The sequence below is a fragment of the Oryctolagus cuniculus genome, chromosome 6, assembly GCF_051225735.1.
Source record: "Oryctolagus cuniculus isolate XC-2025 breed Fujian yellow rabbit chromosome 6, ASM5122573v1, whole genome shotgun sequence".
Classification (NCBI taxonomy): domain Eukaryota; kingdom Metazoa; phylum Chordata; class Mammalia; order Lagomorpha; family Leporidae; genus Oryctolagus; species Oryctolagus cuniculus.
The window spans coordinates 3,642,908-3,654,358 of NC_142872.1; the positions used below are offsets into that span (position 1 = coordinate 3,642,908).

At 45.2% G+C, this 11,451-nt stretch overlaps 1 protein-coding gene across 1 annotated transcript in view; it reads left to right on the forward strand.

The window, feature by feature from the left end:
• Positions 1–11,158, forward strand: part of LOC100343881 (olfactory receptor 2AG2) — a 22,003-nt gene extending 10,845 nt beyond the window's left edge. The window contains exons 2-3 of the mRNA XM_070075966.2: positions 8,608–8,761; positions 9,763–11,158. Coding sequence (XP_069932067.1) covers positions 9,790–10,728 — 939 coding nt within the window. The 5' untranslated portion in view covers positions 8,608–8,761; positions 9,763–9,789 and the 3' untranslated portion in view covers positions 10,729–11,158. The remainder of the gene's footprint in view (positions 1–8,607; positions 8,762–9,762) is intronic.
• The last annotated feature ends 293 nt before the right edge of the window (positions 11,159–11,451 follow it).

An 11,451-nucleotide genomic window follows, 5' to 3' on the forward strand; every position in this document is an offset into this window, starting at 1 on the left:
CAAGGAAGTCACCATGACGCCCTCAAATGAAAAAGACACCCCAATTCAAGATTATGAAGATGATGACATAGAAGAAATGCAAGAAGCAGATCTCAAAAAATTGATAAGAACATTAAGAAGTTCTCAAAAACAAATTCTGGAACTACACAAATCCTTAATGGACAAGATAGAAAATCTCTCTCGTGAAAATGAAATATTAAGGAGGAATCAAAATGAAACGAAACAACTAGTACAGCAGGAAACTGTGATAGTGACTGAAGTGAATAATTCAATAGATCAAATGAAAAACACAATAGAGAGCCTTACAAACAGAATGGGTGAAGCAGAAGAGAGAATATCGGACTTAGAAGACAGAGAACAGGAAAGGATACAGTCAGACCAAAGAAAAGAAGAGGAAATTAGAAATCTAAAACATATTGTCGGGAATCTTCAGGATACTATTAAAAAACCCAACATTTGGGTTCTAGGAGTTCCTGAAGGCATGGAGAGGGAGAAAGGATTAGAAGGCCTTTTTAGTGAGATATTAGCAGAAAATTTCCCAGGTTTGGAGAAGGACAGAGAAATCCTAGTACAGGAAGCTCACAGAACCCCTAATAAACACGACCAAAAGAGATCCTCACCACGACACGTTGTAATTAAACTCTCCACAGTGAAACATAAAGAAAAGATCCTAAAATGTGCAAGAGAGAAACGTCAGATTACTCTCAGAGGATCTCCAATCAGACTCACAGCTGACTTCTCATCAGAAACTCTACAAGCTAGGAGGGAATGGCGAGATATAGCCCAGGTACTAAGAGAGAAAAACTGCCAGCCCAGAATATTATATCCTGCAAAGCTATCATTTGTGAATGAAGTTGAAATAAAGACTTTTCATTGCAAACAGAAATTGAAAGAATTTGTTGCCACTCGTCCAGCCCTGCAAAAGATGCTTAAAGATGTGTTACACACAGAAACACAGAAACACGGTCATCAATATGAAAGAAGGTAAAGGAAGGAAACCAAGGAAGGAAACCTCACAGCAAAAGATCACAGGGAATTCAAAGCATATATTAGAACTTATCTTTGGCAAATGGCAGGGCAAAGTTACCACTTATCATTAGTCACTTTGAACGTGAATGGCCTGAACTGTCCAGTTAAAAGACACCGATTGGCTGATTGGGTTAAGGAACAAAACCCATCTATTTGCTGCTTACAAGAAACACATCTTTCCAACAAAGATCCATACAGACTGAAAGTGAAAGGCTGGAAAAAGATATACCATGCCAACAGAAATGAAAAAGAGCGGGCGTAGCCATCTTAATATCGGACAACATAAACTTTACCACAAAAACTGTTAAGAGAGACAAAGAGGGACACTATATCATGATTAAGGGATCAATTCAACAGGAAGATATAACAATTATCAATGTATATGCACCTAACTACAGGGCACCAGTTTATCTAAAAGATTTATTAACGGACTTAAAGGGAGACTTAGACCCCCAATACAGTAGTACTGGGGGACTTCAATACTCCACTCTCAGAAATAGACAGATCATCCAGTCAGAAGATCAACAAGGATACAGTAGATTTAAACGACACTATAGCCCAAATGGATCTAACAGATATATACAGAACTTTCAATCCTACAGCTAAAGATTTTACATTCTTCTCAGCAGTACATGGAACCTTCTCTAGGATTGACCACATACTAGGCGATAAAGCAAGTCTCAGCAAATTCAAAAGAATTAGAATCATACCATGCAGCTTCTCAGACCATAAAGGAATGAAGTTGGAAATTAGCAACTCAGGAATCCCTAGAGCATACGCAAACACATGGAGATTGAACAACATGCTCCTGAATGAACAATGGGTCATAGAAGAAATCAAAAGAGAAATCAAAAACTTTCTGGAAGTAAATGAGGATAACAGCACAACATACCAAAACTTATGGGACGCAGCAAAAGCAGTGTTAAGAGGAAAGTTTATATCAATAGGTGCCGACATCAAGAAATTGGAAAGACACCAAATAGATGAGCTTTCAATTCACCTCAAGGATCTAGAAAACCTACAGCAAACCAGACCCAAATCTAGTAGGAGAAGAGAAATAATTAAAATCAGAGAAGAAATCAACAGGATTGAATCAAGAAAAATACTACAAAAAATCAGCCAAACGAAGAGCTGGTTTTTTGAAAAAATAAACAAAATTGACACCCCATTGGCCCAACTAACTAAAAAAAGAAGAGAAAAAGACCCAAATCAATAAAATCAGAGATGAAAAAGGAAATGTAACAACAGACACCACAGAAATAAAAAGAATCATCAGAAATTACTACAAGGACTTGTATGCCAGCAAACAGGGAAACCTATCAGAAATGGATAGATTCCTGGACACATGCAACCTGCCTAAATTGAACCAGGAAGACATCAAAAACCTAAACAGACCCATAACTGAGACAGAAATTGAAACAGTAATAAAGGCCCTCCCAACAAAGAAAAGCCCAGGACCAGATGGATTCACTGCTGAATTCTACCAGACGTTTAAAGAAGAACTAACTCCAATTCTTCTCAAACTATTCAGAACAATCGAAGAAGAGGGAGTCCTCCCAAATTCTTTCTATGAAGCCAGCATCACCTTAATTCCTAAGCCAGAGAAAGATGCAGCACTGAAAGAGAATTACAGACCAATATCCCTGATGAACATAGATGCAAAAATCCTCAATAAAATTCTCGCCAATAGAATGCAACAACACATCAGAAAGATCATCCACCCAGACCAAGTGGGATTTATCCCTGGTATGCAGGGATGGTTTAATGTGCACAAGACAATCAATGTGATACACCACATTAACAGACTGCAGAAGAAAAACCATATGATTATCTCAATAGATGCCGAGAAAGCATTTGATAAAATACAACACCCTTTCATGATGAAAACTCTAAGCAAACTGGGTTTGGAAGGAACATTCCTCAATACAATCAAAGCAATCTATGAAAAACCCACAGCCAACATCCTATTGAATGGGGAAAAGTTGGAAGCATTTCTACTGAGATCTGGTACCAGACAGGGATGCCCACTCTCACCACTGCTATTCAATATAGTTCTGGAGGTTCTAGCCAGAGCAATTAGGCAAGAAAAAGAAATTAAAGGGATACAAATTGGGAAGGAAGAACTCAAACTATCCCTCTTTGCAGATGACATGATTCTGTATTTAGGGGACCCAAAGAACTCTACTAAGAGACTATTGGAACTCAAAGAAGAGTTTGGCAAAGTAGCAGGGTATAAAATCAATGCACAAAAATCAACAGCGTTTGTATACACAGACAATGCCATGGCTGAGGAAGAACTTCTAAGATCAATCCCATTCACAATAGCTACAAAAACAATCAAATACCTTGGAATAAACTTAACCAAAGACGTTAAAGATCTCTACGATGAAAATTACAAAACCTTAAAGAAAGAAATAGAAGAGGATACCAAGAAATGGAAAAATCTTCCATGCTCATGGATTGGAAGAATCAACATCATCAAAATGTCCATTCTCCCAAAAGCAATTTACAGATTCAATGCAATACCAATCAAGATACCGAAGACCTTCTTCTCAGATCTGGAAAAAATGGTGCTGAAATTTATATGGAGGCACAAGAGACCTCGAATAGCTAAAGCAATCTTGTACAACAAAAACAAAGCCGGAGGCATCACAATACCAGATTTCAGGACATACTACAGGGCAGTTGTAATCAAAACAGCATGGTACTGGTACAGAAACAGATGGATAGACCAATGGAACAGAATTGAAACACCAGAAATCAACCCAAACATCTACAGCCAACTTATATTTGATCAAGGATCTAAAACTAATTCCTGGAGCAGTCTATTCAATAAATGGTGCTGGCAAAATTGGATTTCCACGTGCAGAATCATGAAGCAAGACCCCTACCTTACACCTTACACAAAAATCCACTCAACATGGATTAAAGACCTAAATCTACGACCTGACACCATCAAGTTACTAGAGAACATTGGAGAAACCCTTCATGATATTGGCACAGGCAAAGAGTTTCTGGAAAAGACCCGGGAGGCACAGGCAGTCAAAGTCAAAATCAACTATTGGGATTGCGTCAAACTGAGAAGTTTCTGTACTGCAAAAGAAACAGTCAGGAGAGTGAAGAGACAACCGACAGAATGGGAAAAAATATTTGCAAACTATGCAACAGATAAAGGGTTAATAACCAGAATCTACAAAGAGATCAAGAAACTCCACAAAAACAAAACCAACAACCCACTTAAGAGATGGGCCAAGGACCTCAATAGACATTTTTCAAAAGAGGAAATCCAAATGGCCAACAGGCACATGAAAAAATGTTCAAGGTCATTAGCAATCAGGGAAATGCAAATCAAAACCACAATGAGGTTTCACCTCACCCCGGTTAGAATGGCTCACATGCAGAAATCTACCAACAACAGATGCTGGCGAGGATGTGGGGAAAAAGGGACACTAACCCACTGTTGGTGGGAATGCAAACTGGTCAAGCCACTATGGAAGTCAGTCTGGAGATTCCTCAGAAACCTGAAGATAACCCTACCGTTCGACCCAGCCATCCCACTCCTTGGAATTTACCCAAAGGAATTTAAATTGGCAAACAAAAAAGCGGTCTGCACCCTAATGTTTATTGCAGCTCAATTCACAATAGCTAAGACCTGGAACCAACCTAAATGCCCATCAACGATAGACTGGATAAAGAAATTATGGGATATGTACTCTTTAGGATACTATACCGCAGTAAGAAACAATGAAATCCAGTCATTTGCAACAAAATGGAGGAATCTGGAACACGTCATGCTGAGTGAAATAAGCCAGTCCCAAAGGGACAAATACCATATGTTCTCCCTGATCGGTGACGACTGACTGAACACCAAGAGGGAAACCTGATGGAGTGAGGTGGACACTATGGGAAACGGTGGCTTGATCAGCATAGCCCTGACTGTTAATGAACAACTTAATACATTATCCCTCTTAGTAGTTTTTTTATCTGTTCTACTTAATATGACTGGTTTAGTTCTGTAATTATCACACAGTTATTCTTAAGTGTTGAAAATTAACTGAAATGTGATCCCTGTTGAACATGGGAGTGGGAATGGGAGAGGGAAGAGATGTATAATTTGGGACATGCTCAGGCTGACTTGCCCCAAGTGGTGGAGTTGGAAGCATACCAGGGGATTCCAATTCAATCCCATCGAGGTGGCATGTACCAATGCCATCTCACTGTTCAAGGTGGTCAATTTCAGTTCACAGTTGGTCATGGTGGAGGGACTGGGAGTCAGAGGGAGCACATAGACAAGTCTAGTACCTGCTAACGCTAACCGATGGAGTAAATAAAGGGGAGAGTGATCCAACATGGGAAGTGAGATACTCAGCAGACTCATAGAATGGCAGATGTCCTAAATAGCACTCTGGCCTCAGAATCAGCCCTAAAGGCATTCGGAGCTGGCTGAAAAGCTCATGAGAGTATTTCAGGCATGGAAAGCCAAGACACTCTGGCAAAAGATCTCTGTGAGTGAGATCCCAGTGGAAAGAACAGGTCATCAAAGAAGGAGGTACCTTTCTCTGAAGGGAGGAGAGAACCTCCACTTTGACTATGACCTTGTCTAAACAAGATAAGAGTCGGAGAACTCAGAGGGCTTCCATAGCCTTGGAAACTCATGACTGGAGCATAGGGAGATTACTGGTGCCATAGACAGGAGTGTCAATTGGTAAAGTCAACAACAGGAGTCACTGTGCACTTACTCCTCATGTAGGATCTCTATCCTTAATGTGCTGTACATTGAGATTTAATGCTATAACGAGTACTCAAACAATATATTTCACTTTGTGTTTCTATGGGGGTGCAAACTGTTGAAATCCTTACTTAATGCATACTAAACTGATCCTCTGTAAAAAAAAGAAAAAGAAATTATCAATTCCCAACTTGACTCTCACTGGGATTAAACATGACAATAGGTCTGCTCTGATTTCATCATCATTTTAAAAAAAAAAAAGAGTCTGCAGAAAATAGAATTAAAATATAAGTTCACTTTGGTACAAAGTGTTGGAAACCCATGCATAGTTTTTTTTTAAAATTAAAAATTTTTTAAAATTTATTTGACAGAAAGAGAGACAGAGAGAAAGGTCTTCCTTCCGTTGAGTCACCCCCAAATGGCCACTATGGCTGGAGCTACGCCAATCTGAAGCCAGGAGCCAGGTGCCTCGTCCTGGTCTCCCATGTGGGTGCAGGGGCCCAAGCACTTAGGCCATCTTCCACTGCACTCCCGGGCCACAGCAGAGAGCTGGACTGGAAGAGGGGCAACCAGGACAGAATTCGGCGCCCCAACCGGGACTAGAACCTGGGGTGCCAGTGCCGCAGGTGGAGGATTAGCCAAGTGTGCCACGGTGCCAGCCCCATAGTTTTTTAATAATCAACATTTTCAGTGACCTTGTGGGACTCTCTGTCGTTGTCTATAGCAGTGTAACCTTATTTCCATCTGTTGCTCTTCTTTCCAGGGGCCACCTCAGCCTCCTGGGCCACTGGGTTTGTTTTCAGGAGTCTCATAACTCGTAGCCTCAGTCCATGGTTTGGGCTCTCAGAAAAGTTAGGTAGCTTTCCTTGGATCTCTTTCCTCACCCACTTACTCCACCACAGCGTTCCCTGCTGGGGCTGTTCATTGCAGGGCCCATCTCTTGTTCATCTGTTATGGTTTCTATACAACAGGCTGTGCCTTTAAGATATTTCCAAATGAAAAGTATTTTTTAAAGAGTTTACAATGTTTGATAATAGTCAGAAAATGTGCGAGGTGGTGGTTAGGGGTGTGTGTGTGTGAAAGAGAAATGGAAACCACTGGAGCAGAGCCCAGAGCTGAATACAGGAAGAGAGACACTTCAGGGAGTAAGGGAGATGTCCTTTAGAAAAAGTATAGAGTGCATCAGTGAGATCATCTCTCTCTCCCTGCACCCACCTCAGGTTGTCTAATCAACGTGCCTGACACTGTCCTTACACTCTCGAGGAGGACAGTTTGTAGTCACCGCGTCTCTGCTTAGGCATCCACGGCTGACCAGGGTGGGAAGGGCGGGCATGGAGCAGTGCTGGACGGGCCGGGGCAGGGCCATGACCGCTTGTCTGGCTGTCCAGACCCGAGCACAGGCATGTGTGTGACTTTTTGCCTGATGGCGGCAGCTTGGTCTGGGGACTTGGAATAATTAACGCCTGAGGGTTTTGTTGGGCCAGGACGCTCCCCCGAGATAGCTGCTCTGCGATCGGCATCCCCTGCGTGCGCTCCCTGCTGTGCCTGGGGCATGGGCACAGCATGGTCAGGCAGGAAGGTGCTGCCTGGCACCCACCCAGCACTGCGAGTTCTCCTGCCTCGCCAGCCTCAGCTCATGCCCAGAGGGGAAGAGTGCGTCTCTGCGCCTCCCCAGGGCCTGCCCCTGCGGGCTTGAGTGAGAAGTATGAGGTCAGCTCCCTGGGGACAGCATGGCCGGATCATGTGCCAGAGTGCCAGTCTCTCCTCTGGGGGAGCAGCCCTTGTTCAGGGGTGGTGGGAGTGCTGACCAAGGCAGGGGCCGTTCAGAGCGTGTGGGCACCACGCAGGGTGCTGCCAGCCGCAGTCTCGCTCTGCGTGTTTATCTCAGCCTCACAGCCTCGCTCTGGTCTCCCTGCCACCTGCCATGTCCGGCATACCAGGTGGGCAGCCATGTCCTGACTCTGTACATTGCTCTGTTCGGATGCCATCTGGACCACATTCCCGGTTAACGTGAGTCAGCTTTGATGACCACAGGCCTGGCAGTTATGATTCAGGAAGAAGAGACAGAAATGCAGTGGAAAGAAAATCCTTTCTTGATTTGCTGTTTTATCCCAGATGAACATGGGAAAAACTACTTAGGATCCAGGTATAGGCTGGTTGAGCGAGGGGAGAGGCAGAGTGTTCCTGGCAAGGCTGACGCCTACAGAGCAAACCTTGCCTTGTGATGCACGTGGCCAGGACACCCTCTTGTGTACTCACAGAGAACAGTGAGAGTGTTGGCCATCACCGCTACTGCTGCCCAGGCTCTGTGGCCCATGCTGTGTAAGCACCTGCTCATCCCATGCTGGCAACGCACATCATGCAGGTGTTTGAGTGGCTGAGTGCAGGGGCTCTGCCACCAGACTGCATGGGTTGGAACCCTGCCTGGGTGGTCAGGAGCTGTGTGCTGTGGGATGAGTGGGCTGCCCTCTGTGCTTTTGCCCCCACTCAGAGTTGTTTGTGAACAATGAAGGAGGACTCCAGTGTGGAGGATTCCGGTAGCCAGCATGTGGCCAGAATCTGTTGTCTTTTAGCATTGTTTTGTTGTATGCGCTTCCCAAATGAGGAAACCAGGGCTTCAGGTCACCAGGCACCTTCATTAAGGTATTTTGGAAGTGAGCAAAAATCCCAACCAAGTCGTGTCCTCCACTTTCTTCTAGGTGCCACCCACAGAAGCCCCAGGTCAGGGCCATGGAGCTTCCCTCCCCTCTGGTCCTCATAGTGGCCAGCTTGTGCCTTTTCTTCCTTTGGGTCCCGAGTGGATGCTTTCTAAGAGTTACCTTCCCTGACGTGCACCTCATCTGAAACAGGTACATGACGGAGTTACAGAACCTCCGCTCCTCCGTCGCCGTGCTCATGACACCTGCAGGGAGTTCTTTGTGTGCCTGCCTGCCTACTCCCTGCCTGGTATTCTGATGAATGCTGTCTCCCCAGAGGTGGTCCTGCTCTCATGGTGGAGTAATAGTGAGTATCCATGCTTGGCACGAGGAAGTGCTCAGTAAGTGCTTGGTAAGTGGAAAGATCTGTAGGTGCTTGGGGCCTCAGTAGGTGCTTTGTGAGTAGGTTCTTGCTTAGGGAGGATTCTGGGCAGGGCATGGGAAGTGCTCAAACCTCTCCTCCACTGGCGGTGATTATGAATCAGGCACAGCAGTGCATCATGGTCTCCGCCCACTCCTCCCTTGGCTTATCTTTCCCAAGTGCTGCTTGGAGTGTGTAACCCCTGCAAGATGATGTCAAGTGACACATCTGATCCAAGTCTGATAGGACCCAGGAGTGAGCAGGATTTGGGAGAATCCTGTAAGGATCGAGTCAGAGGAAAACACGGGGAGGAGAATTGGAAGTCTTGTGGAGAGGGTGGGTGTTTCATATGCAGAGAGAAGGATCAATACATTATGTGTAGGAAATCTAGCTTGTTTTGCAAGGCATCTGGAACTTTGGGGCTCTTTTTGCTGTGTCTTTAGGTTTCTGGGAGTCGAGGCAACATCATCGCTGACATTCACTGCCTTGCGAAGCCTCCTTCCAAAGCACAGGGTGAGGCGCAGCACACTCAGCTGTGCAGTCTGATCTCACTCCTCATCTCACATCACCTCCACCACTCCTGGCCTGGCCACGGCATAGAGTGGCCGGCATGTCTGGGGTCTTGGCAGTCTCACAGTCCCAGCAAACACCAGGCAGCTACAACCATGACTTTCCGTGAAATGATAAATGCATTCCACAGGAACAATGCTGTGGTCCACAAACACCCCAGTTCCTGTGTTGGCTGTGTAAACCGGGTACCATGATCTGTCCCCCTCAGTTGTCACTTGAAAATGACTGAATACAGGAAAAAACATGCAGAAAACATTTCCTTATATCCAGACCTCTGGCTTTATTTAAATCTCCATAACAATCAGAGAGAAAGGTTGAATAAGATGTAGGGTGTTCACAAAGCCTTAAGGTGCATTTTATTTTCCTACTCTCATCAGAATCAGCTCAGGTAATTAAAACCCTGGATGGGGAACAGGAACAAGACAGCCAGCGTCAGCTTTGTCCTCTTGGGGCTCTTCTCCAACTCCAGGCACCCCGAGTTTCTCATCTCCATCGTTCTTCTGACTTATGTTGCTGCTGTTTCTGGAAATGCCACCCTGATCACCCTCATCCTGCTGGAACCCCAGCTCCACACCCCCATGTATGTCCTGCTCAGCCAGCTGTCACTCATGGACTTGACTTTGACTTTATCCACCGTCACCAAGATGGCTGCTGACTTCTTCTCCGGGACGCGACAAATCTCAAAGGTCGGCTGTGGGACCCAGATGTTCTTCTACTTGACCTTAGGAGCAGCAGAGAGTGTCCTCCTGACCCTCATGGCCTATGACCGCTACGTGGCCATCTGTAACCCACTGAGATATTGCACGCTCATGAGTCCCAGGGTCTGCCTGCTCATGGTCGCCATGACCTGGGTGGGGAGTTCTCTTGCTTCCTTATCCCATACCATCTATGTAATGCACTTCCCCACGTGCGGCTCCATAGAGATTCAGCACTTCTTCTGTGAAGTGATGGCCTTCCTGAAGCTCTGCTGTGAGGACACCTCCGTTTATGAGAAAGTGGTGCTCATCACGGGCACAGTATTGCTCCTGATCCCTTTCAGCCTCATCCTGGCTTCCTACGCCCTCATCTTCCTCACTGTCTTCCACATGAACTCCCCTAAAGGGAGGAACAAAGCCCTGGCCACCTGCTCCTCCCACCTCACTGTGGTGAGTCTCTACTTTGGTCCAGCCATGGTCATCTACATGACACCGAGTTCTACTCTTTCCCCAGAGCTGGACAGACATCTCTTTGTACTTGATACCGTAATCACGCCCCTGTTGAACCCTCTGATCTACAGTCTCCGCAACAAGGAAGTAGTGAGGGCTCTGAAGAAGGCCCTGGGGAGACAGCTCGTTTCAAAATAGCCTGGGAACACTTGGCAAACACACGTGTCCCTAGACCAAAAGGCAAATACTGCGTGGGCGTACACTTAGCATCAGGTGTGTTTGTTTCCCTGAGTGTGATAACAGTTGGGAACCTATGACCTTAGAGACCCTGCTGAGATGGCAGGAAGGTGACATGGTCAGTTTTGAAACTAATAGTGGCTGCACCACACCTGGGTCTCTGCACTGTATGTTTCTATAGTGTGTGGAACTGATGTTATGTGATATAGTTCAGGATGTGCTATACTGTCTCATAGTTCATATTAAATGATGTGATGTTATTTGGTTGTGGGGTTTTGGGGAGGTCCTGGCATATATACAGGCACAAGATGGGTCTTCAAAATTTCATGAACAATGTGTATCCCCCCAAAATATTATGCTTTAATTTCAAAAAAAAAATTTTCACCAAAAAGCTTGTCTTACTCCTACTTTCCATGAGCTTTATGGAGCATGTGTATGTGAGTGTGTGTCTGTGTGTACATGGCGTCCAGGAGCTGTTATTTCACCTCATGGATCAGCACATACATTTCCTGACACTCCTGCTGTCATGCTCTGTCTCGTGAAGAGTAACATCGGAGAAGGCCAGGCCTGGTCTCTGTGCGTTTGCTGCTCTTTCCCAGGATCTAGAGCAATGCCTGCATTGTATCTGGGAGGCCGAGGACATCGGCTACTAACTGCGCTAAGTGCCCACTTCCTTCTTGGTTC